Source organism: Homarus americanus, unplaced genomic scaffold (genome assembly GCF_018991925.1).
Source record: "Homarus americanus isolate GMGI-L3 unplaced genomic scaffold, GMGI_Hamer_2.0 scaffold48354, whole genome shotgun sequence".
Classification (NCBI taxonomy): Eukaryota; Metazoa; Arthropoda; class Malacostraca; order Decapoda; family Nephropidae; genus Homarus; species Homarus americanus.
In genome coordinates, this window is record NW_024723833.1 from 9,230,821 (window position 1) to 9,258,616 (window position 27,796).

General features: G+C 43.3%; 1 protein-coding gene across 5 annotated transcripts in view; it reads left to right on the forward strand.

Annotated features, from left to right (window-relative positions):
* The window catches only part of LOC121863875 (carbohydrate sulfotransferase 11-like), a 51,050-nt gene extending 23,603 nt beyond the window's left edge, over window positions 1-27,447 (forward strand). For 3 of the 5 annotated variants that reach the window (XM_042362786.1, XM_042362787.1, XM_042362788.1), the window contains 8 exons: window positions 16,691-16,921; window positions 17,136-17,549; window positions 18,131-18,217; window positions 18,388-18,608; window positions 19,215-19,316; window positions 20,457-20,709; window positions 22,654-22,699; window positions 26,754-27,447. In XM_042362786.1, the coding sequence (XP_042218720.1) occupies window positions 16,772-16,921; window positions 17,136-17,549; window positions 18,131-18,217; window positions 18,388-18,608; window positions 19,215-19,316; window positions 20,457-20,709; window positions 22,654-22,699; window positions 26,754-26,965 (1,485 nt within the window). In that variant the 5' untranslated portion in view covers window positions 16,691-16,771 and the 3' untranslated portion in view covers window positions 26,966-27,447. Of the gene's footprint in view, window positions 1-13,296; window positions 13,319-16,690; window positions 16,922-17,135; window positions 17,550-18,130; window positions 18,218-18,387; window positions 18,609-19,214; window positions 19,317-20,456; window positions 20,710-22,653; window positions 22,700-26,753 lie in introns of those variants that run through there. The other 2 variants (XM_042362789.1, XM_042362790.1) reach the window with 2 other exon arrangements.
* Window positions 27,448-27,796: the final 349 nt, after the last annotated feature.

Genomic DNA, 27,796 nt, shown 5'->3' on the forward strand with positions numbered 1-27,796 from the left:
GCCTTGGTGCTGTGGTGGTGATCACTGTCTGCCTTGGTGCTGTGGGTAGTGGTCACTGTCTGCTGTGATTATAGTGTGCTGTGGCCACCCATCCTCTCAGTTAATCTTAATTTAATCTCATGCATAAATATGGGTGATGATGGTAGTGGTGGTGGGCTGCCAGGGTGATGATGATGGTGGTGGTGGCTGCCAGGGTGATGATGATGATGGTGGTGGTGTGGTGGCTGCCAGGGTGATGATGGTGGTGGTGGTTGCCAGGTGATGATGATGGTGGTGGTGGTGGTGGCTGCCAGGGTGATGATGATGGTGGTGGTGGCTGCCAGGGTGATGATGATGATGGTGGTGGCTGCCAGGGTGATGATGATGGTGGTGGTGGTGGTGGCTGCCAGGGTGATGATGATGGTGGCAGGGCTGCTGTATTGATGATGGTGGTGTTGGTGACATGGTGGTGGTGGCTGCGGGTGATGATGATGGTGGTGGTGGCTGCCAGGGTATGTGGTGGCTGCCAGGGTGATGATGGTGGTGGCTGCCAGGTGATGATGATGATGGTGGTGCAGGGGATGATGGTGCGGTGGTGGGTGATGATGATGGTGGTGGTGGCTGGCAGGGTGATGATGGTGGCGGTGGTGGTGGTGGCTGGCAGGGTGATGATGGGGCGGGCTGCCAGGTGATGATGATGGTGGTGGGGCTGGCAGGGTGATGATGGTGGTGGTGCGCCAGGGTGATGATGATGGTGGTGGTGGCTGGCAGGGTGATGATGGTGGCGGTGGCTGCCAGGGTGATGGTGGTGGTGGTGGTCAAGGGTGGTGGTGGTGGCTGCCAGGGTGATGATGTGGTGGTGGTGGTGGCCAGGGTGAGATGGTGGTGGTGGTGGCTGGCAGGGTGATGATGGTGGCTGTGGCTGGCGGTGATGATGGTGGTGGTGGCTGCCAGGGTGATGGTGGTGGTGGTGGTGCGGTGATGATGGTGGTGGTTGTGCCAGGTGATGATGGTGGTGGTGGCTGGCAGGGGTGATGATGGGTGGCTTGGCAGGGTGATGGTGGTGGTGGTGGTGGTGGCTGCCAGGGTGATGGTGGTGGTGGTGGTGGCTGCCAGGGGTGATGGTGGTGGTTGCTGCCAGGGTGATGGTGGTGGTGGTGGTGGTGGCTGCCAGGGGTGATGGTGGTGGTGGTGGCTGCCAGGGGTGATGGTGGTGGTTGCTGCCAGGGTGATGATGGTGGTGGTGGTGGCTGCCAGGGTGGTGGTGGTGGCTGCAGGTGATGATGGTGGTGGTTGCCTGGGGTGATGGTGGTGGTGGTGGTGGCTGCCAGGGTTGATGATGGTGGTGGTTGCTGCCAGGGTTGATGATGGTGGTGGCTGGGGTGATGATGATGGTGGTGGTGGTGGCTGTCAGGGTGATGATGTGGTGGTGGTTGCCATGGGGTGATGATGGTGGTGGCTGCCAGGGTGATGATGGTGGTGGTGGTGGTGGCTCCGGGGTGATGATGGTGGTGGTTGCTGCCAGGGTGATGATGGTGGTGGCTGCCAGGTGATGGTGGTGGTTGCTGCAGGGTGATGATGATGGTGGTGGCTGCCAGGGTGATGATGATGGTGGTGGTGGTGGTGGCTGGGGTGATGATGGTGGTGGTTGCTGCCAGGGTGATGATGATGGTGGTGGCTGCCAGGGTGATGATGATGGTGGTGGTGGTGGCTGTCAGGGGTGATGGTGGTGGTGGCTGCCAGGGTGGATGATGATGGTGGTGGTGGCTGCCAGGGTGATGATGGTGGTGGTTGCTGCCAGGGTGTTGATGATGGTGGTGGCTGTCAGGTGATGATGATGGTGGTGGTGGTGGCTGCCGGGTGATGATGGTGGTGGTGGTGGTGGCTGCCAGGGTGATGATGTGGTGGTGGTGGCTGGGTGATGATGGTGGTGGTGGTGGCTGCCAGGGTTGATGATGGTGGTGGTGGTGGTGGCTGCCAGGGTGATGATGGTGGTGGTGGCTGCCAGGGGTGATGATGGTGGTGGCTGGCAGGGTGATGATGTGGTGGTGGTGGTGGCTGCCAGGGTGGTGGTGATGGCTGCCAGGGGTGATGATGATGGTGGTGGTTGCTGCCGGGGTGATGATGATGGTGGTGGTGGCTGCCAGGGGTGATGATGGTGGTGGTGGCTGGCAGGGGTGATGATGGTGGTGGTGGTGGTGGCTGCCAGGGGTGATGATGGTGGTGGTGGTGGCTGTCAGGGGTGATGATGGTGGTGGTGGCTGCCAGGGTGATGATGGTGGTGGTGGCTGCCAGGGGTGATTATGGTGGTGGTGGTGGTGGCTGCCAGGGGTGATGATGATGGTGGTGGTGGTGGCTGTCAGGGTGATGATGATGGTGGTGGCTCCTGGGGTGATGATGGTGGTGGTGGCTGCCGGGGGTGATTATGGTGGTGGTGGTGGTGTGGCTGGCAGGGTGATGATGATGGTGGTGGCTGTCAGGGTGATGATGGTGGCTGTCAGGGTGATGATGGTGGTGGTGGCTGCCAGGGGTGATGATGATGATGGTGGTGGCTGTCAGGGTGATGATGATGGTGGTGGCTGTCAGGGTGATGATGGTGGTGGTGGTGGTGGCTGCCAGGGTTGGTGGTGGCTGCCAGGGTGATGATGATGGTGGTGGTGGCTGGGGTGATGATGGTGGCGGTGGCTGGCAGGGGTGATGATGTGATGATGGTGGTGGTGGTGGTGGTGGCTGGCAGGGTGATGATGGTGGCGGTGGCTGGCAGGGTTGATGATGATGGTGGTGGTGGTGGCTGGCAGGGGTGATGATGGTGGTGGTGGTGGTGGCTGGCAGGGTGATGATGGTGGCGGTGGCTGCCAGGGGTGATGATGATGGTGGTGGTGGTGGTGGCTGGCAGGGGTGATGATGGTGGCGGTGGCTGGCAGGGTGATGATGATGATGGTGATGGTGGTGGTGGCTGGGGGGTGATGGTGGCGGTGGCGGGTGATGATGATGGTGGTGGTGGCTGGCGGTTGATGATGGTGGTGGTGGCTGGCAGGGTGATGATGGTGGCGGTGGCAGGGGTGATGATGGTGGTGGTGGTGGTGGTGGCTGTCAGGGTGATGATGGTGGCGGTGGTGGCTGGCAGGGGTGATGATGATGGTGGTGGTGGCTGCCAGGGGTGATGATGATGGTGGTGGTGGCTGTCAGGGTGATGATGGTGGTGGTGGTGGCTGCAGGGTGTGATGATGGTGGTGGTGGTGGTGGTGGCTGTCAGGGGTGATGATGGGGTGGTGGTGGCTGCCAGGGTGATGATGGTGGTGGTGGTGGTGGCTGCCAGGGTGATGATGGTGTGGTGGTGGTGGTGGTGGCTGCCAGGGTTGATGATGGTGGTGGTGGCTGTCAGGGGTGATGATGGTGGTGGTGGTGGCTGTCAGGGTGATGATGATGGTGGTGGTGGCTGGCAGGTGATGATGGTGGTGGTGGTGGTGGCTGGGGTGATGATGTGGTGGTGGTGGCTGGGGGTGATGATGATGGTGGTGGCTGCCAGGGTGATGATGGTGGTGGTGGTGGCTGCCAGGGTGGTGATGGTGGTGGTGGCCAGGGTGATGATGGTGGTGGTGGCTGCCGGGGGTGATGATGGTGGTGGTGGTGGCTGTCAGGGTGATGATGATGGTGGTGGTGGCTGGCAGGGTGATGATGGTGGTGGTGGCTGTCAGGGTGATGATGGTGGTGGTGGCTGTCAGGGTGATGATGGTGGTGGTGGCTGCCAGGGTTGATGAGGTGGTGTCTGCCAGGGTGATGATGGTGGTGGCTGGGGTGATGATGGTGGTGGTGGCTGCCAGGGGTGATGATGGTGGTGGTGGCTGGGGTGATGATGGTGGTGGTGGCCAGGGGTGATGATGGTGGTGGCTACCAGGTTGATGATGATGGTGGTGTCTGGCAGGGGTGATGATGATGGTGGTGGTGGCTGCCAGGGTGTGATGTGTGGTGGTGGCTGCAGGGGTGATGTGGTGGTGGTGTGCCAGGGGTGATGATGGTGGTGGTGGCTGTCAGGTGATGATGATGGTGGTGGTGGCCAGGGGATGATGGTGGTGGTGGCTGCCAGGGGTGATGATGATGGTGGTGGTGGCTGGGGGTGATGAGTGGTGGTGGCTGTCAGGGGTGATGATGATGGTGGTGGTGGCTGCCTGGGTGATGATGGTGTGGTGGCTGTCAGGGTATGATGATTGATGATGGTGGTGGTGGCTTGAGGGTGATGATGATGGTGTTGGCAGGGTGATGGATGTGGTGGTGGTGCCATGATGATGGTGTGGTGGCTGGAGTGATGATGGTGGTGGTGTCAGGTTGATGATGGTGGTGGTGGCTGCCAGGGTGATGATGATGGTGGTGGTGGTGGCTGTCAGGGTTGGTGGTGGTGGCTGTCAGGTGATGATGTGATGTGGTGGTGGCTCCAGGGGTGATGATGGTGGTGGTGGTGGTGGCTGCCAGGGTGATGATGGTGGTGGTGGCTGTCAGGGTGATGATGATGGTGGTGGTGGCTGCCAGGGTGATGATGGTGGTGGTGGCTGGGGTGTGGTGGTGGTGGTGGCCAGGGTGATGATGATGGTGGTGGTGGTGGTGGCTGTCAGGGTGTTGGTGGTGGTGGCTGTCAGGGTGTTGGTGGTGGTGGTGACTGTCAGGTGATGATGGTGGGGAAAAAGTGAGAATATCTTATGGTTAGATTCTCTCTTTCCTCTGCTAACTAATATATATAACTACCAGTATTCAACTGTACTTCAGTATATCATCAGAGTATAATGGGTGTTTGATTGTCAGTAAGTCTGCCACCCGACAGTCCTTTCTTTCTTCCTCCTATTTCCTCCACCAACATCTCTAGGTCACCATCTGACTATTGTGACCACATCCAACCAGACAGCCTAACAATATAATCACCTGTTGACGACTCTGCCCTCAGGTGTTTTGACAGGCAGTGCAGATACCTGGTCTTAAGGTGTCTCTACTTAGGTTAGGTTCGAGCATGTTAGGTTGGGTTAGGCTAGGTTTTAGGAAGTTAAGGTAAGAATAGGTTAGGTTAGTTCAGGTAAGTTAGAGTGCATTAGGTTAGTTTAACGTCAGAGTGTAATTAGGTGAAATAATCTGGGATGTCTAATCTTCGAGTGATCCTCAAGGCTAGATCATGTGATGCTGCTGTCAACACACTGTCTTCCTGTACTTATTGTTCTACTCCTAGGTGCTTTTGCTAGGTGCTGTGCTAGGTGCTGTGCGGGGATGTCATCATATAGGTATAATCCTCTTATTCTAAAAATAATGGCTAGCGTGTGTGTGGAAGGCGGAGACAGGTGATAGAGTAGGGGCTACGGGAGGATGAGGCTGGGTAGAGCTAGGATGAGGCTGGGTAGAGCTAGGATGAGGCTGGGTAGAGCTAGGATGAGGCTGGGTAGAGCTAGGATGAGGTGGGTGGAGCTAGGATGAGGGTGGGTAGAGCTAAGATGAGGCTGGGTAGAGCTAAGATGAGGCTGGGTAGAGCTAAGATGAGGCTGGGTAGGTAGGATATGACTGGGTAGAGCTAAGATGAGTTTGGGTAGAGCTAGGATGAGGCTGGGTAGAGCTAGGATGAGGCTGGGTAGAGCTAGGATGAGGCTGGGTAGAGCTAGGATGAGGCTGTTTACTGTACACCTGTTTACATCTGTTTATATCTCTTCACTCTTTCGTTAAGAGAGTCAAGTACGGTAGATGTAACCCACACTTCTCATGTTGTGGTCAGAGAGACAAACGGATAAATAGACAGACCATCAGCCAGACAGGCACACACACAGATAACAGACAGACAATCAAGCAGACAGACTGGCTGATCCCGTTATAAGGTCTGTTGTCCCCGGGTTACATAAAACGTGTTCTAGTACATGATTATTCAGCAAAAGTCTCTTTCAGCATCCTTGTGAAAACTCAGGTGTTAGGTAGACTGCTATATCAGGGTTTGGGAGTGAGTGACTAATGTCTTCATGGTATTTTGTGAGATTGGGTTGGGTTAGGTTAGGATAGGTTAGGTTAGGTTAGGTTAGGTTAGGTTAAGCTAAGCTGGGTTAGGGTTAGTTAAATTGAGTTGGGTTAGGTTTGTAGTTAAGGAAACGTATGAAATTAAGGTTTATTCCATTTAATATTTAATATACCATATTTGTTACTTTTACACTTCTCTCCATTTAAACAGTTAATCTTACACTAACAGTCGACAGTTACCTGCTCACATTAACAGTTATGAGAAATAACCATCGTTTGACTCTGGTGAAACACAGACAACATAGTTACCTGACACATGTGTAATCGAGTCTTGAAAGAGAGAGAGAAAGTTTCACCATCTTTGCTGTGTAACTCTCTGGAACGGTCTATTATTGTCATGTCATAACCTTCCAATACACACACACACGTCAGTATTAAAGGTCAGTGTTGGTTACGGTAGATGATGGCTGGGGGTTGGTGCACTGGTAGTTCACTGCTGCAATACCCGTCAGCTTACCTCGCCCGACCTGGCCTCTCCCACTTTCACTTTACTTTCACAACCGAATAAAGATAATTTGTTTGTTTTGTGAGAAATAATATAGCAGGTGATTTATATGCATATTATTACAAGCAGAAGGTGTGGGGGGGGGTGATATTAAGGTATATATTAGATCGAATTATTATATCGAAAAAAAAATCATTGTAGTTATTGTCATTCTGAAGTGAAAACAAACTAAAATGTTGTTATGCCAAGGCATAATTTAGTATTATTAATTTTGTAAACTATGTGTTTTGATTATTTTCTATCCCAAGCAGTATTTATTTTGGCAAGTTTGGGGAGACATTTCCCTGTGAACAGTGTTGTGAATTAGTGTTTATTAGAGAAGACTACAGTGCACAAGTGTGTTTCTGTGTCCTGGTGAAAATCTACCTCCCTGTTGTTTGTCTGTATACTGGTACTGATTGTCGGGAAATTACCGGAGACTGGCGGGACAGCCAGTGGTGTTTCGACACTTGTGATATACACTGTACAGTATCTACTACTTCTGTACATCGACCCGGATGCTGGTAAGCGGCGAAAGAAGGGTTGTAACAATATTGTAGTTGTTGTCATATTGATTGACAAAAACAAACTAAAATACAGTTTATAATTGTTGTATATATATATATATATATATATATATATATATATATATATATATATATATATATATATATATATATATATATATATATATATATATATATATATATATATATATATATATATATATATACACCTAGACCCCGACTTACGACGGGGTTAGGGACCCAAATCCAGGTCGTAAGTCCGATATGGTCGTAAGTGAAATACAGTACAGTAAAAGTAATGAATAATGATGAATGGATACAGTACAGTGAAAGTAATAAATAATAAGGAATGGATACAGTGTGACTGAGCACTTAACCTTTAATGTAGTCAGCTGAATGCACATGGGGCCCCCATAATTTTCTAATTATACATGGAGACTACATTAACTGGAAACGTTTCGGTATAGAAAATGCGTGTCATTTAAAAAAAATTTATTATTATATCTGAGGCGGTCGTATATCCCGACGGTCGTAAGTCCACGTAGTCGTAAGTCGGGGTCTAGGTGTATATATATATATATATATATATATATATATATATATATATATATATATATATATATATATATATATATATATATATATATATATGTATATATATATATATATATACATATATATACTGTATATATATATATGTGTGACCTCCCCGACTTACGTCCATTGGTACTTACGACCTGCACTGACCGTATGTCCGTCGGGACATACGACTGCGACCGTCGTGACCAAAAATATTTTCAAATGACGCGCGCATTTTCTATACCGAAACGTTTCCGTCCCGGGCGAGAGGGAGGCGCGTCTCGGGTCGCCTCGTGGGTACACTCACTCAGTGGAGCGCTTTGTTTGTGTTTGGCTATCGTATCCTATACTGATCGCGCTGTGAACTTTCGTTATTATCGTATTTAATTGACTTTATAATGACTGGAAAGCGTAAAAGTGAGAGTGCTGGTGGTGTCCAAAGAAAAGGAGACAGGCAATTACTTTTGAGATGAAAATGAAGATAATAACACAGCATGAGAATGGAAAAACAGTAGCAACAATCTCACGCGACCTAGGTTTCTCACACTCGACTATATCCACTATTCTGAAGGACAAGGAACGTATTCGTGAAGTAGTGAAAGGAACAACACCTATAAAGGGAACTATAATATCAAAGAGAAGACAAGGTCCTATTCACGATATGGAAAAATTATTGGTGATATGGATAGAAGACCAGATACAGAAGCGTGTACCCTTAAGCCTTCTAACCGTACAGGCTAAAGCAAGTAGCCTGTTCCAAAGCCTGAAGGAGCAGGCAGGAGATAAATGTGATCAAACGTTTACAGGAAGTCATGGGTGGTTTGATAGATTTAAAAAATGCTACAGTCTAGACAATGTTAAGGTGAGTGGAGAGGCAGCTAGTGCTGATGTTGGTGCTGCCGAAGCTTCTAAGGAGGATTTAGATGAAGTGATTGTGTAAGGGATTTATTTGCCTGAGCAAATATTCAATGTGGATGAGACTGGATTATTGTGGAAGCGCATGCCTGAGCGGACATACAGTTTCAAAGGAGTTAATGAAAATAAAGTTATTTCGGATATTAGTAACAAGATAGTGGAGTTAGGTAAACAGCTGGAGTTAGAAATTGATAATGAAGATGTTGGACAGTTGGTTGAAAGTGTAGCAGAAGAGCTCAGTATCGAGGATCTTATTGAACTAGATGCACAGAAAATTGCAGAGGAAGAAGAGAGACAAAATGTTGAAGAAGAACCTGCACCAACCAAAAAGTTTTCAGTGAAACATATGGCAGAGGCATTTGCTACAATTAATAAAGGAATGCAAATGTTTGATGGCATGGATCAAAATTATGAGCATTATGCCGAAGTTGACAGAATGGTCCAAGAGTCACTAGCTTGCTATAGGGAGATTTATAATGAAAAGAAAAAGCAAACTGTGTAGTCTAAATTGGACATCTATTTCAAGAAGTCCCCAGTGCTGTCTCCTCACGCCCCACCAGTGCTGCCTCTTCACTCCCTCAAGATGATCCAATGCCTTTAACCAGCAAGTTTCCACAGCACATAAACCTGTCTGAAGAAAGCGACATTGATGACCCACCCAGCCCTGTCTCCTCTTCTGCTTCATCCAATTAATATAGTCTCCATGTATCCTGTAAATAGAAAATTATGGGGGCCCCGTGTGCATTCAGCTGACTACATTTAAGATAAGTGCTCAGTCACACTGTATCCATTCCTCATTATTTATTACTTTTACTGTACTGTATCCATTCCTCATTATTTATTATGTTTAGTGTACTGTATTTCATTGTAGATTTTTTATTTATTTAGTTATTTTTATTTTATTTTATTTATTTTTTTTATCTATGTCGGACTTACGACCATGTTGGACTTATGACCTGGATTTGGGTCCTTAACCCCGTCGTAAGTCGGGGAGCACCTGTATACAGTATATATATATATATATATATATATATATATATATATATATATATATATATATATATATATATATATATATATATATATATATATATATATATATATATATATATATATATATCGGTGTACTGTATTACATTGTGTTTTTAATGTAGGCTAATATACAACATGCATGGTATAGAAATCTAAAAAAAAAATAAAAATTACCTTTGCTTAAGGCTGAATATCTTCATTCCCTTAGCTGCAGTCTTTTCCCCCCACTGTGTGTGTGACTTGATGTGCCCATGCATACTTTTCTGTAGATCGGATCTTTTTCAGTATTGGCTGACTGCTCTTTAGAAAGGTATAGAAGTCACTGGAAGATGTTTCTCGGAAGCTGTACTGTACAGTCAGAATGTCTTTCATTGTTTCAATACTCAATTTGTTCTTTTCCTTTCTCCATTGACTTTGCATCAGTGAAAAAAACTCTTTCTACATTTGCATTGTGAGATGATATAGCAAAGAAGAATTGTGCAATTCTTAGCAATTCTGAGTGGCATTCAATGTTCTTTGATTTTTCAAAGTATCTGGTCCACTTTTTATGTGTTGGCAGATTACTAAATTCTTCATCATTCTTGAAATTTTCCACAAACTGCTTCAGGTTACTAACTTGGTCAACACTTCACATCATCAACTTCTACCCCCTTATCAATCAAATATTTGACAGCTAAGTTGACAACACCGTACAGGCATACACGTGATTTATCAGCTGACGAAAACTGAACGAGATCCCTACTGTTTCAACCTCCCCTCTCTCTCAGTCTCTCTCTCTCCCTCTCGTCATTACAGTTTCATGTTTTTTTTTCCATGGAGAAAATGATGGAAGCTGAAATTCCGAACTTTTGAAGAATTTTAAAAATTACTTCCGGATGAAGATTTCGAGACCTAAATGGAGGACATGTCCGGGAAAATACGGACGTATGGCAACCCTACCTCTCTGAAACCTATTAATCCCGATATATGAAACCTAGTAACATCCTCAGCAACACCCTTACAGTTAGACAAGAAAGGTGTGTGTGTAGTGTGGTGTTGTGAGGGTGTGACTGTGAATTAACTCACCAGTAAGTGTTAGCAGAGAGACAGGAAGGTATGGGATGGCGTCATCATTTTGGGCAAGTTTTTTATGAGGGAGTCATACCAGAGATTCAAAGTTGGCATGAGGTGTTGCTTTTTTTTAAAGGGCATATGTGTGAGAAAGAGGAACAAGAAGAATCATGTTTCCATAAATATGAAAAAAAGACAGTGAGAGAGAGAGAGAGAGAGAAGAGGAGGAGGAAGAAAGATGATGACGTTTCCAGTGTCTAAATATGAGAGAGAGAAGAGGAGGAGGAATAAGAAGAAGAAAGATGATGCCATTTGCAGAGTGTCAGGCTTAAACATAAACGTCCATGACAAATTATGCTGTCAACAGCTGAATTTTTGTGCAAATGTGACAGGTGAAAGTTGTCATGACATTGATTTATAGTCCACATACACACACTACTACTACCTCCAGCCTCCCCCAATAGTCACACCTTTGCCACCATTTTATTACCTTAATATTAAGTATCCTAATACATAAGTAACTATCCTAGCCGTGTTGAATTAGTTGAGCTGCAGGTTTATGCAGCATTCAGTGACTGTAGCCTCATAGTCAATATCTGCAGCTGTTGTCGGCTTTGGGGCAGAAGCTCTCGTTCCCCTGAGGCAGAGCAAAGCCGACCTAAGGAGAGAGAAAGACAGTCGACATCTCATCCAGGCTGTAACATAACTTCTGGGCTGCTGCTTCTGTTCGGAGATCACCTCCGCAAGTCTGGCGTAGAAACATCTTGCACTTGGTCCCATCCTACCAGAGGTTGTGAACACTAGAGGAGTGAAGCTGCCTTGATCAACGTTCTGAATTCTCTCCCCGTATGCCCTTATCTTGTCGTTCTCGTTCCTACTGTGTGCAGCACCAAGAGTTAAGTTACGGTGACATGCGGCCCAGGGGCACACCCAGAAATTGAATATGGGGGATTTCCAAATTGCTGAGAAGTCTGGCGAGCATAGCGAGCCCTTTCAGCTGGGGGATTTGGGGGGGGCACTATAAGCCCCCCGGAAATTTTTTTGAAATCTGACCAATATTTGCACTGAATCTTAGGAAATAATCTGAGGTTGAAGATGGTGTAATTTTGCAACCTAATCTTTGTATATAGACTTATATTACAGGATAATAGAAGTCATAATTTTTTTTTAAATATTTTATTTACACAATTTAAAAATACATAAATTTACTGCACTAAATATAGAGTGGATAATATGGTTATTACTGTACTGAATGTGTAACAATCATTAAGCATTTTAATACTTGTATATAATGACTAACTAACATTGAACACTAACTGAGCTCATAAAATTTGCTTAACAGTTTTTGAACAGTTATTGGAAGCACACTTGCAAAATCATCAAATATGTGAAAGTGGATGGAAAAATAAATTATAATTATGTAAAATCTATAGAAAATGTACAATGTAGATGAGAAAACAAAAAACAAAACATTAAATCTCAATATTTCACACTGTCTGGCAGTGCTGTACATTAAGTGCATTTAGGTGCATGGGAGTGGCAGAGGTGGTGGAAGTTACCATGGCGTGGGGTGAGGTCAGGTAAGCTGACCCAACCCTCATGTTACTAAGGTGTCGCCAGGTCAGGTATGGGCACCACGCAGTACCTGGAGGGGGGTGGGGGGTGTTTCCGGGCAACCAGGAAACCCCCCTGGGTGCACCACTGTTGCGGCCATGGGATAAAAACTTCTGATGTTGAAGAAAGCTCGCTGTCCCCTCGTCCAGAATCCTCGCGCACTGACGTCAACACGGGCTTCGTTGGATGTGTTTGAAGTCCTATGTTGAAAGATCTCACCATCCATAGGAAGGAGGGTCGGTTCTACCATGACATCCCGGCAAATTTCTTTCAACATATTTGCTGTGAGATACCTTACTTCGTCATGCCTCATGCAAATGAAGCCCCCTTTCTTGCACACCATGGCGTGATCGACGTCATAGGTAGAGCCACACACGCATTGGGAGGGTAACCCTTCTACTTGCCCACCGTACCTTAGAGCAATGGCATCCATAAATTCTTGTTTATTGAGACTGAAACCATTTGCCCTTATCGGTAACGTAGTTGACCAGTTCAAGGCGCCCACCTCCTGCGCTATAGCTACTTTTTTTTTTTTTTATGTGGCCTCCAGCCTCCCCCAATAGCCACACCTTTGCTGCCATTTTATTACCTTAATATTAAATATCCTAATAAATAAGTAGCTATCCTATCTGTGTTGAATTAGTTGAGCCGCAGATCTATGCGGCATTCAGTGACTGTAGACTCATAGTCAATATCTGCAGCTGTTGTCAGCATTGGGGCCAAAGCTCTCGTTCCCCTGCAGTACAGGAAACTAGTTTGTTGTGCGCCCTTCAGATGCATTAGTTGGTCACAAGTCGTCAGTTGAGGCTTTGTTTACAGTGGAGAGAGCATCTATTTTGTTGGTGTCTTTGAATATTTTTGCATTTTTCATTGAAATTATTGGTCATTCTGAACTTTATTTAACATATTGATAATATATAGCACAGTGCAGTGTTTATTTAAAGAAAATAATCTTGAATTACACCTAGTGAATTGAAAATTTTATTGGTGAAAGGACTGCATCAAGCATGGGTTCCCTGAAAGGTGATTTCTCCTCCACCCCCACTTCTAATTCCCATCATCATCATCAACCAGGAACCTTCTACATACACACCTCAAAGTAAGTGTACTTTACTGCATTTTTTTTTACTTTGTATGTACCTTTCGGTGAGCTGGAACCAAGTACAGTACTCCCTCTTTATCGACGGGGGTTACGTTCTGTAAACGGCCGTCGATAAAGAAACCGTCGATACCGTGATGGTTGCGTAATTTTTCTAACTATTATTAGCATATGTTGAATAAATGTACCTTTAAGCATTAATGCGTTTCCTTTACACATAACCTTAAATAATAGTGTATAAATAATAATATAATAAGTGGACAAAAATACTAGCAAACTTACCATTTAATTTATTGAAGTGAACATCGGTCCTTACAGTAAACAATACAGTATATACAGTATATACAAGTGTGATGATTGAGGCTTATTAAAAGCCTGACCAGTCAGATGAGTATGATTAGTCAAGGTCTGCATCTTCTTGAGGGGTGTGGGCAGGTACTGCGTCTTATTGTTGTGAGGTGCCGGCAGCTTCTACGTCTTGTTGTTGTTGTGAGGTGTCGGCAGGTTCGGCGATGGCAGGCACTCGGCGACTGAAGAAGTTGGTGATGGTGGTCTGTGCTTTCTTGCTTCTCATTTCCCTCTGCAGTTCTATATATGGCAACATAACATTTTCAATAGCTCTCTTTGCTTTAAGGGACCTATCAAGGGAGGGATCAATGTCATAGAGACGAGCAGAGAGGGCCTTACTCATTCTTATCACTTCACCAAGATTATCTAAAGTTAAGTTCTTATTTTCATCATCACTCACTTCATCGTCTGTTTCATCCTGCAGCTCCACTAATTGTTCTAGTTCATCACTTGTAAATGGGTCCCCAACATTTCCCAATAACTCTTCTTGCACCTCTGCCGCTGTTAGGTCAGAGAACCCTTCACCTCCAACTTCATTTGCCATAGTTATTATGTTGCGTAACTGAGGCTCGGCTGTTGGGAACCCTGTGAATGTTGGGACAATTTCAGGCCACAATTTTTTCCAACATGATCGGACACAGTTCTGCGACAGTTCATTGTGGCTTTCAGCGATGAAGTTTATGCACTGTGCAATATCAAATTTCTTCCACATTTCTCTGGGTGTCACATCAGCATCCTTATCAAGGCACTCACGAATCATGCTGAAAGTCTTCTCTGCATATTTAGCCTTAAACACGACAATGACTCCCTGGTCCATTGGCTGGATGATGGAGGTGGTGTTTTTTGGCAGGAAAACCACCTCAATGTTGGGGTGGGCAGTCTTGAGTTCTTCAGAGTGGCCAGGGCAATTATCTAGACATAATACCACTTTGAACTCCATGCCAAGTTCATCCAGATAATTTTTCACCTCTCTAGCAAAGCAGTTTTTCAGCCAATCCACGCACAAATCAGATGTCATCCACGCTTTCTTGTTGTTCCTGTAGAAAACTGGTAGCAAGTTCATGTTTTTATTTTTGAGAGCCCGAGGTCGTGCGGCAGTGTATAACAACATGGGCTTAATCATATGCCCTGCCGCATTCCCACATAGCATCACTGTCACTCGGTCCTTCGCAACTTTAAATCCAGGGGCACTTTTTTCCTCTTTAGAGATGTAGGTTCGGCGTGGCATCTTCTTCCACCATAGGCCTGTCTCATCAGCATTAAAAACTTGTTCCGGCCTATAACCCTTTTGTGCTATGTGGTTAGCAAACTCTGCAGGGTATGCTTCCCCTGCCACAGTGTCTGCTGATGCTGCTTCGCCAGTCACTTTTATATTATGCAGCCCATAACGATGTCTGAATTTCTCAAACCATCCTTTGCTAGCTGCAAATTTTTTCAAATTGTCACCATCACCATCACCCTGATCATCACCATCACCATCACCAACACCATGATCATCACTTTTAGAAAACCTATCATAAAGTTCCTTAGCTTTCTGCCTAATAAATTTCGAGTCAAGTGGTATGCGGCGGCGGTTTAGGTCCTCTATCCAAATGTTCAGTGCTTTTTCCATTTTAATGAGGGCATCATCACGCACATGGCTTGTCACTTTTGATGTCACTGGTGCACTTGAAGCTAAAGCGTGCTTCAGATCCTTTGCACGTCGTTTAATTCCACGCACACTGGATTCGTTGAGCCCAAAGTGGCGGCCAACAGCTGCATAGCTCATACCGCTGTCGAGTTGTTTCAGCACTTCATTCTTCTCATTCAGCGTCAGCACTCGTCTTGCCCTCTTAGGTGTAGATCCAGAGGGAGCAGCAGGTCGTTTGGGAGGCATAGTGATATAAGTTCATGTGATGAACCACCAGCAAAAGTTGAAAATCAAAGACTGTTGCCCACTCGGCTTGGCTGATGTTTGTGTTCAGGGAAGGCGGGCCGCGGGTAGGCGCTAGTCACGCCACTAGTGCCGCCTAGCGGCGAAAGTACAAACAAGGCCCGCGGAGTTCAAATAAAGCCAAAATAAAAATCCCGGCTAAATAATCCGTCGATAATCGAAACCGCCGATAAAAAATCCGTCGATAAAGAGGGAGTACTGTACCCAATATCCCATTGAAACAATGGATTCGGTTAACGAACGACCTTCTGGAACGAATTGTGTTTGTTAACCGAGGGACCACTGTAAAATCGTTGTTTATCTGATATCAAGTTTCTCTGTTTACATCTCCTAGACTGAGTACTTTACATTTGTCCACATTGAATTTCATTTGGCATTTTTCAGACCATTCAAAAATTTTTTTTAGGTCTTCCTGTAGTTTTGCAGGGTCTTCGTCAGATTTAATTACTTGCCCTATTTTAGTGTCATCAGCAAATTTACTTATGTTGATGTCTACGCCAATATCTATGTCATTTGTGTATAATAAATAATAATGGTCCAAGTACGTACTGAGCCTTGGGGTACTCCACTAGTGACGTTACTCAAATCGTATTTAGTGCCGGTAATGCTCACTCACTGTTTCCTGTCCTGTAACCACGCACTAATCCATTTTATAACATCTCCAATGCCATGAGCCTCCACTTTTCTTATTAGTCTTTTGTGAGGGACTCTGCCGAAGGCTTTGCTGAAGTCAAAATATACCACATCATAGTCGTGCCCCTCGTCCACTGATTCAAAAACAGCTGAAAAAAATTTTTATTGTTGAAATACAAGATAATTAATAATTTTCTATATGTTCATGATGAGCTTACTGTTCAATTGGTGATGCCATTATTTGTATTTACATTATTTTAATATCATTATTATTATTATTTTGGGGGTGGGGAATGTTTCATTTGGAAAAAAATTATTAGCTCAAGGGGATCGCCCCAGTCGCCGCCTCCCCCCCTTTCTGTATGCCTCTGGACCTTTGATAGTGAAGTTGAAGAATTTGTTGTACCATTGTTCACAATGATGATTATTAAATACAGTATTTTGTTTTTCTTTTCCAGAAGTGTGTGTCTCAGGAGACCTGTCAGGATGCAACTCTGAGTAAACAATGAATCAACAAGAAATAATACAAGACAAACAACATGAGGCTACGAGTCAGGTTAAAGTCTTTAGCTCTCCTTGCCTTACTAAGCTTGTGCATCGTTATTTACAACTTTATAGGAGTCCATATAGGTAGCTGGAGTGATGACGGTAACAAGCCTAGTTCAAGGGTGGCCAGAATAACCGCTAATGTGAGTACTGTAATTTGAGGTGTTTTCCTGAGTTTAAGGCTGTAACATGTAGCTTTGTGTGTTAATAGTGTAAGGAGTATTTCTAAACTACAGTACTCTATTATTATATGACTATACTGTATTTAAATCTGTTTGGAAATATTCTTTGTCTAATACCTAAACTTGCTTCTCTATTCATGATGAGTAATTGTAACCTTTGACTGACCTTACACAGGATCTGTTCGCCATTGGCCATCACTTGGAGTCTCCCAGCATCGCATCTTCAGGCCTGGCATTTAGGCCCAAGACCTACAATGTTGTTGTTAATGGTGCCAACACACAGGGACATGCTCCAGCTAACATTGATGCACCCTGTGATAGTGTTTGTCAGTTTCGTCGACTCAAGCAGAGAAGTGAGATGGAAGTAAAAGAAAATCATGTGAACCAGACTAAGAGAACAAGACAGATAAACAATGCAAGAGATTTTTATACAAGCAAGAGAACCATTGTGTATTCCCCACTCCAGAAAAGCAACAGCACCAGTGTGAAGTACAGCAATAACTGGAAGGAGTGTGATAGGACGTGCAGGATTGCCAACCTGAAGGGTCACAAGTTACATAAAGGAGCAGGTTATGCTTCCAGGGTTCAGGTAAGGTGTACAGTACAGTATAGTGTACAGTTCCTAGTACAATAAAGATTGTACATATAGTGAAAGTCAAGGCAGGTACATAGAACACCAGTCAGCAGATAACTCAGCACTATATGATACCAGAATCACTAATGATAACAATACTACTACTAATAATTTTTATTCAATAAATCATCGTACAGGCTTTACTCTTTGCTTTTCATGTACATTATATACAGTTGTAAAGTAACAAAGTAAATTTACTTGAGTACTGTACTCCAGTAACATTTTTGGGTATTTACTTTTTAAAAGTACAGTACAGGCATCCCCCGCGTTACGGAACCCCGGGTTGCGGAATTTCGCTCTTACGGAATTTGTAAATTATGACCAATAATTTCGCGATATGGCCCGTAAATCCGCCCTATGGAAATTGGGGTAAATTTTAACAAAAATGAATTATCAAAATTTTGACATTCCGACCACTGATGTTCAATATGTCTTGCCTGTATACTTATAAATGATATGTTCTGGTATACAAGTGATTTTAATTGGTGTAAGTTTATTAGGTACTGGTATAATGTCTAGCTCTACTGTACTTGTAGGTGGAGAGCATGACGCTGCCAGATTCCTGGACAGTAACACAGGAACTGGTGGACCGTCTGTCTGCCCGGCGCAACCACGTCCGAGAGGTAAGACTCACAGCTACTGAGTACAGTAATAGCTTAGAAGTTTTGTGAATAGCTTGATTTAAAGAACTGTTGCTCCAATCTTGACATCTCTTGCATCATGATCACTCCATGACTGAGTTGTCTAGACTGGTGGGATGTAAAACTTACTGGTTATTTACATTTATTTACAGGTTTGTAAAAAATATGGATTAGATGAGCCATCAGAGACCTACCAGCCAAATGCCTGGGAATTCCTGATAAATGAAAAATATGGTTTAATATGGTGCAACATCTTCAAGGCTGCCTCATCAACATGGTTCTATAACTTCAATTTACTAGCAGGGTTCTCAGAGACAGAACTTCTTCATGCAAAAGATACTCCAATCCAACTTGCTAGAAAACGTTATGCCAGGTAGCTTGTGGTAGTCTGGATGTGTTTGTGTGTATGTAATTTATTATAGATACTGTGCCATTTTCTCTCTGCACCAGTGACTCGGACACAGATAGTCTTGCGTCTTGGTGCATTTTTTCATATTTTAGAAGTTGGATTAAATGATGAACAAAACCAATTTGAAAATATGAAAAACAAAATCTGCTAGCCGATGATATATGAATTAATAGTGTGTGTGTAGTTTTATGTACAATAGAAGATTATTTCATGACTTGGGAAGAATACCAAGTGAAATACAGGGGTACCATCAGTTTTCTTTGAACTGGTTACTATGAAATCATGTGCCCAACTTATTACAGTGCTGTATATGGACAAAACTGTACTAGACTTTGGTTAAGTCCTTCACTGTTGGGACACCACTTTTGATATTTTATTTGGCTAACATCAGACAATTTTATTAGCACAAAGGGTTAATAATGTCAGTCATAACATTAAAGTTTCAGTAAATTTTTGTCCTTCAGATGTTGTTCATTACATCTTGTTGCTGTATAATCCATCATAGTTGTGTAGTGTCACCAAGTCATGTGTGATCACAGCTTGGTGAATTGTTACTTTTCTTCTGTTCAGACCAACTGTTGAGGAGTTGCACAAGGCCATGAATTTATCCCATCAATCACTCTCCTTTATGATTGCAAGACATCCTCTCAAGAGACTTGTTTCAGGCTACAGGTACGCTTTTGTTATTTGTCTAAAGAGATTTATTTACATTATTGTTTAGGACAGAGGCTTAAAGCATTAAATAAATCCCATTTTATTATTGAGTGTAGAAAAAGAATGGCCTGTGATATGTCTACTAGATGCCTCATGTTAGTGCCTGTAGTGGCTTGGGACTTAACGTGTGGCCGACTCCACTGTCCTGCTAAAATACTGTCCTGGTACTGTGCTGTATCTGCACTACTGGTTACCTAATATTTATTCAAAGTACATTCTTTTAAAAATTTGGCAGATATTGACTAGAATGTAATGAAATATTTCTAAAAATGGAGTGTAGTTAACATTAACAAAAAGGAAGACAATTATTTGTACAGTATTGGTAGTATATAAGGTACAGCAGGTATAAGATAAATAGGATAAAAATATGCAAATTAGTACCCTAGAAAACCCACACAATGGTGAACTAACTGTTCCAATGGTAGATTTTGAGAAAAATTTTAATACAGTAATTTGTACAATTGGCTGAAAACTGTCAGATGTTTATGGATATTTCTCCCACATCAAAAATGTACGAATTTGCCAGTACAGTACTTGAATTAGTGGAGACCAGGTTTTTTTTTTTTTTTTTTATTATTATTATTATAAACAGGGATTAGCCCACCCAGGCACAGGTCACTGACCCACATCGGGGCTTGGGGAGCGAAAATGTAATAATAATGATAATAATTATTCATAGTAAATGAAATTTATAATACATGTAAAATAAAAACAAATTTGAAAATAAAATAATAATACTGTAATAATAATAATAATAATAATAATAATAATAAAGAACCATAAAGAAATACAAAAAAATTAAAAATAAATAAAAAGTGAAAAACAATATACTATGTATGTTGTGTTGTCAATGGTAAGAAAAACAATTGAGACCCAGCCATTGTGTGTAAATGAGGCAGAAAGTTAGATCAGTTACCTGGGACTTGGTCCAAATTTTCGTGATGCCATATGGCAGCAGGGTCTACCATTAGACAACTCATTATGCTTTCAATATCTTCCTAGGCGGTATTACCTCCCTGTTTGGTAGCTGCCTACTACCTACTAGTGAGGTTCTAGCATAGTATAAATTTCACAGCTAATATTGCTCTTATCTTTCAGAGACAAGATCCTATCAGGCAACAGATACTACAGCAAACTTTCCCGCAACATCATTAAACAATACCCAAAAATGAAACCGGACAAAAATTCAGATCCTCGTAAATTCCAGGGGTCCGCACACGTGCCGTCCTTCCCTCAGTTTATTCAGTTTCTCCTAGATGAAAATGCAAGAGGTGAAAAGCTTGATGAACATTGGATTCCCATGAACCAGTTTTGTACACCTTGCCTGGTGCCTTTTGATGTGTATGCAAAGGTATGGAGGGATTTAAGATTTTGTGTGAGAGAGAGATATATAAAGGTTGAGAACTTTATCCTAAAATAGTGGTGTGAAATAATATATATTAATGTGATGATACTGATACTGCCATGAGATACAGTATATTGTACAGCTTGTATTACAAACAAAGGGGTATACAGTATTGGAACATGAGCAGCTACAGACAAATTAATGCATGTTTACACCAACTATAAGTGTACATCAGTTTGTAATGTAGTATTACAGGCAGTCCCTGAGTTACAAATGGCTCACTTGAGAATTCAGGGTACCCGTATTTATGAACGGGATCCAAGTACTACAGTATATAGATCACAAGAATCTAACTAAAATCCCATATTTTACACTAATTTCACAATTCTATATTGTTTAACATCATTATGTTTAAATTATTTGTTATGCATTGGCAGGGTTTTGCTTAAACCAAATTGAACCTAACCTATGGAAATAGCACTGTTGCCACAGATTGACTTAAAAACAGGGTCCAGGAACATAACCTGTTCATAACTTGGGGGACTGTCTGTACATATATTTACTCCTTGATCTACTTTGCTAATGCATATCTATGTTAACACACCCACACACACACTACAGTACAAGCTTGACGAGCGAAGGGTCATGACGTATCTGGCGCTGCTCTGGCAGCAGCCAGGTAAACTGTTATGTTGGCACATACCCCAACTCCCTCCCTTGAACCTCTCCTCACCGACGGAATATCAACAAGTTCTCGCTAGAAGTTACAACTTCATTTTGGAAAGGAATGGAACCAGTGTTGAACATTGATGAACAGTGCTTAAACCAGTGAAAGCAATGCAACAGTATCAGATGAGAGATGTACCCAAGCTAACCTTTACACAGTGATGTCCCAGGTACGCAGTGATAACTGCCCATGAGACCCAACAACAAGTAGCGGTGTGTTAACCCTTAGGCCCCGGGTGACGTTCCAGAACGTCCGCTAGGTCCCTCATAATGCCATCTATGAGGGAGTTACTACACCATGCTAGGTCCCTCATAACACCATCTGTGAGGAAGTTACTACACCATGCCAGGTCCCTCATAGCACCATCTGTGAGGGAGTTACTACACCATGCCAGGTCCCTCATAACACCATCTGTGAGGGAGTTACTACACCATGCCAGGTCCCTCATATCACCATCTGTGAGGGAGTTACTACACCATGCCAGGTCCTTCATAACACCATCTGTGAGGGAGTTACTACACCATGCCAGGCCCCTTGTAACACCATCTGTGAGGGAGTTACTACACCATGCCAGGTCCCTCATAACACCATCTGTGAGGGAGTTACTACACCATGCCAGGTCCCTCATAACACCATCTGTGAGGGAGTTACTACACCATGCCAGGCCCCTTGTAACACCATCTGTGAGGGAGTTACTACACCATGCCAGGCCCCTTGTAACACCATCTGTGAGGGAGTTACTACACCATGCCAGGTCCCTCATATCACCATCTGTGAGGGAGTTACTACACCATGCCAGGTCCCTCATAACACCATCTGTGAGGAAGTTACTACACCATGCCAGGTCCCTCATAACACCATCTGTGAGGGAGTTACTACACCATGCCAGGTCCCTCATAACACCATCTGTGAGGGAGTTACTACACTATGTGTTTGCTGTTGAACACCTCAGCCCATGTGACCTACGTGACCTCCACTGTAAACATTAAGCTGTATGTTCACTGTTTTTTCCTTTCTAATGAAAGCTTTTATTAACCCCCCCCCCTTTTGTTTCTAATAAGTTATTTATGTCCAGTGTATATTTTCAGCCTTTGGGCTGTTGAACTTTTTCAGTAAACCGTTAATTATTATAATTATTATTATTATTCACACACACACACACACACACACACTTGAACTGTACCTTAAGGATACTCTCAACTTACCCATGCTTGTTTTTGCAGGTTGAAACTTTGGAGGAAGATGGAAATTACATTATATTTTCAGCAGGTAAGTTTTTCTTTCTTTTTCAGTTTACACTTAATGGCACTTTAAAATTGACTTTCTTGATGAAGTTGCAGGTTGACAGTCTCTAATCCGGCAGCCTTTGGGTCAGAGCCGTCTCTGATAGTAGGAACTCCCACTTAGCATAATGCCCCTTAAGTTATGATACCATATACAAATTTGACACACCTGAGTGAACAAATTTAATAAATAAGTAATGAAACAAGAACATGTATTTCCTTGCTATCCTCATGATCACTATCCAACAATTGGCTTATACAAATATTCTGTTCTTACATTCTCTATTTCGCTATCCAAGGTGACATTTGCTAATCCAAATGTTATTCCAATTGAAAGTTCTAATCATGCACCAGGCTAGGACCAGAAGTCAGCTGGGGGCAGCCATTTTGGTTCCCCCCAGATGCACAGGAACGTACGCTCCCTCAAGGTCCATGACGTCTTCTCCCCCTCCCTCCAGCATCTTCCCATTCCATGTCCTCCCCCTGTCAAGTTTAAATGGTAGAGTTAGTCTATGTTCTTGGAAAAATGTATATAAAGGTGATTTATTACTTACAGGCAATGCATAATTGATGTTTTAAATATTCTAAATGTGTTTAATTATTTCAAGGTTCATTAATTAACACCATTTACTCAAAAAATTTAAATTATGAACCCAGATACCTAATCATCATGTAAAAGAGTACCTTGGTATGAAATTAAAAAAAATCTAGGTTTTGGCGTCATTTGGCCTACAAGACGACTTTTTCCTGGAAAATTAAAACTTATGTGTTTATATGGTAAAATATTGTAAGTGGTGTCCCTGTAATGAAGGGGTTTGCAGGAACAATTTAGTAGAAAAGCCATGCCGAATAACAGTGTACAGCAAACCCTTGCTATTGACGGGGGTTAGGTCTCCAGGGATACCGGTAGCATGAATTGGCAAAACTGTGAATAGCAACTTATACTACCTTAGTGCACTACTGTATACAGTATCTGTATTGTGTATGAGAAACTTAAGTCACCAATACTATTTACATTCGTATGTGAAAGTTTGGAGCTTGATGAAGTGGTGTACAGTACATAGGGGGACATCTGGTTACTGAAGCATAAGGGGGGGGGGAGATCATCAGGATCAGTGTTGGAAGAGGGTAATGCAGTTGTAGTTGGTGGAGAGGCGCACGGCGGGGAGGTGGCACGTGGCTGGGAGGCAGGTGATGAGGTGACGGATGGCTGGGAGGAGGGTGGTAGAACGGCTGCGGCAGCTGACTGAGTGAGGAGGGAGATGAATCAGCTGGGCGAGCGGCTGGTTCTTTCATGAAAAACATAGTGATTGGTAATTGTTTCCTCTTGGCTTTGAGGTTTTTAAACATTTCCTGGAAGGGAAACAATACCTGGTTGATTTCTGGGAACATCTTAAGGCTCTTCTGTCAGTTCCTCTCCATGCCCATCAGTCAGCTCTTCCATGTCTTAGCGACCATGTCCACAAACCCCTCACCACCCAACTGACATGCAACACTCACAATGTAATTCACATCCTTTACTAAGGACGGAAATCCCTGGAAATTAATTACAAACTCAGGCCATAAGGTTCCCCAAGAAGCATTCACTGTGTCTAGTTTGAGTTCATTGAATGCTTCACTGATAATGGTAATGTAGTCTGCAATGCTATACTCCTTCCAACACTTGCTCACATCAAGGTCAGGGTCTGCGTCCATGGTACTACGGATACAACCAAAAGAGCGTCGGGTGTAATATACCTTGAAGGTGCATATTACACCCTGATCGAGAGGCTGAATAAGAGCAGTGGTGTTAGGTAGTAGGAACACCACCTCTACACCTGGATTGCTAAACTGCAAACTTTCTGGGTGGGTTGGTGCATTATCTATCAATAATAGCACCTTGAATTCCATCTTCTAGGAAGCAAGATACTTTTCCACTTCCAGGATGACATTTATGGAACCAGTCCAGGAATGCTTGCACAGTTGCCCATGTATTTTTGTTGGACTTCCATAAAACTGGCCAAATGTTTTTGTTTTTACCCTTTAAAGCCCTACGGTTTGCTGAGTAATAAAGCAAGCCAGATTTGATCATGTGGCCAGCTACACTGCCACAGAAGATGAGCGTCACTCTGTCCTTGGTTGCCTTGAACCCAGAGGCACGCCTCTCCTGCTATTTCATGTACACTCTTCCAGGCATCTTTTTCCAATATACAGTAGACTGGATCCATCAGCATTAAATGCTTGCTCTGGTCTATAGCCTTTCTCTTCTATTATTTTCTTTAACTTTGGGGAAAAAGCATCTATGGCTGTATGGTCAGTTGATGCGGCCTCCCCTGTCAACTTCACATAATGGAGAGAGAATCTTTTCTTAAAATTCTTGAACCACCTTTTACTGGCACTAAAAGTTGGTTCAGTAGCCACACTAGCCCCTTCACCACCTATTGACTTGTATAAATGGGCATAAAGACTTTTTGCCTTCCCACGAATCACGTTGCTGTTGATAAGAACATTTTTGCAGTGCTGGTCCTTAATCCAAATGTTCAGTGCCTTTTCTGTTTTTGTCAAGAACAACCTGTGCCACTTTAGCACTTGCAGGAGCACTTACTTGAACAGAATCACAGATTGCTTGTTCATTCTTTCTTCTGTACCACACTGTGGATTCGTCCACACCAAACAACCGACCAGCCGCGCCAGTACTAATCCCCTCCTTTAATTTTTCTAATAATTCAACTTTCTTTGTCAGAGTTGTCACTGAATTCTGCCTTTTACATTTCACTTTGCTTGCATCACTTGCACTGATACTAGGCAATCTTTTAGGGGCTATTTTCACACAGAAACACTAAAATGTTGAGAGTACAGCACAAGAGATGCTGCATCACAGGCAATGGTTAAGCGTGAACAGAGGGAGAGGAGATGCTGTGGACACGTGGGGTGACGCGTTGCACTGCAGGAGAGGCTCGCAAGCTAGCCACTGTAGCCACCATCTGCTTACCGCAAATCGTCGAAATCGCAAATGGCAAGGGTTTGCTGTATACTGATAAGTACTCTTGGTAGCAAACTAAATATGTTGTGTTTAAATTTTAGTGTGCCAGTATTACCTTGCTAAGAATTGGACACCCTACTGTACTGTACTGTACTGTACTGTATTCCCTTAAAGCTCACTGGGGTTAGGTAAAATGGACACCATGAGAAAGCAAAATCTGTGAGTATTTCATGCCAGTCCCATGAGGGTGCAAAATACACATATAAATAGCTATATGCACATGTATAACAACATTATGTATGTGCAAGACAGTATAATAAATATGAAATAACATAAATAAATAAACTTGAACATGAAATAACACTGGAAGTGACAATGCAAAGACAATACCTCTGACATGTGAGGTGATCTTGTGCACAGGATGTAAACAATCCCTGTACTGGACAGTTCCTAGTGAACATGCCCATTGCCAATAAGTATTTGTAATGTGTATACCATAGGTAAATTTATTAAATATACCAACAAATGTTTGATAATAGGTCCATAAAGTAATAGTGAGCTGTGGTAAAGAGAAACATGATAGCATATAGCTAGTGATTTGGGTTTGCCAGTACAGTAGGCTATTAAATCTTCAAAAATTAATTAAAAAAACTATACCATCCTAATTGTAGGGTGCATCTTATGACCTAGGAAATATGGTACTCTGTACTGTCCTGTAGTGTTCACACCTCTTGATCCCTGGCACACAGCCCCAGATATATTTTGTTTAGTTTCCATGGCAATCTGTGAGTTCCGAGGGCCTTAAGCTTTAAAACCATGAGCTTTAATGGAATACTGTAGTGTGTGTGTGTGTGTGTGTGTGTGTGTGCGTGCGTGCGTGCGTGCGTGCGTGCGTGCGTGCGTGCGTGCGTGCGTGCGTGCGTGCGTGCGTGCGTGCGTGCGTGCCATGAATCAGATTTTGGATCATTTGACCTGAAGGGGTTGACTTGGAATTTTAAGCATAATGTTGATTAGACAATAATTACTGGTATCAAACCATAAAGGTTAAGATTATTATATATTCTTCTAAAACCCTCAGGTATTGAAGACGTAATTAAACCGAAGAGAATCAACCGCTCAAGGAACGAGCCGACAGAAGAAGTAGCTGACAAGTTTCTGTGCCAATTGTCACAGCAGCAAATGGAAGAACTTCTCCAGCTTTATAAATTTGATATTGAACTTTTTGAATATGATGTCTCAAAGTATAGAGATTGTACCAATTCCCCCGAGTTGAGCAAACAAAAACTATAGGAATTTTTTAGTATTTGGTCTTTTTTTAACACTTTTAGTGAACACTAACATTTTCTTAATGTTTGTAAAGAAAAAACAGATGTACTGTGAGTGAGAGAGAGAGAGTGATGTTTACTGTGTCATGAGACATCAGCATTATATATACTGTACCAAATGTGTGAATATAGTCATTTAAGTGTAGCCAGTAATACACAAACTTGTGATATGGTTAACATTTAACCAATTATCAAGATGAAACATGAAGAGATGGTTCTTGCAGGATGAATAGTTTCTTTATTTTCAGTAAGATAAAGTTAAAATGTCTGTCTTTATAAATTAGATAAGAAAATTACATATATTTTAATACAGACAAGTTTGTATAAGTCTGATTTAATTTTTAGTGACAATATTCTCATTAATGGTAACAAGATATACATCAAGGTGTGATATTTGTAGTGTGTATAAATATTATTCATTTTGGTGAATAAGAGATCTTGATTTATTGTCTAACCATAAGTTCCAATGGAATAATTCCTTTTCCTTCATCAGAAAAGTTACACATTTTGGTGTATCACCATACTGTATCCTTCATTGTACAGTACTTCTTCTCATGTACAAGTTTTCAAGTTTTCTCTGTAAAAAGTTTGCGTCAAACTTTAGGTCTTAAGTGTACAACGTGAGTGTCATTTGGAGTAATATTGTCAGTATATAACTTAGCCTGTATCAGGATGACCGAAACCCACTGACCCCTTGCCCCTGGTGCACACCCACTAACCCCTTGTCCCTAGTGCATACCCACTAACCCCTTGCCCCTGGTGCACACCCACTAACTGCTTGCCCCTGGTGCACACA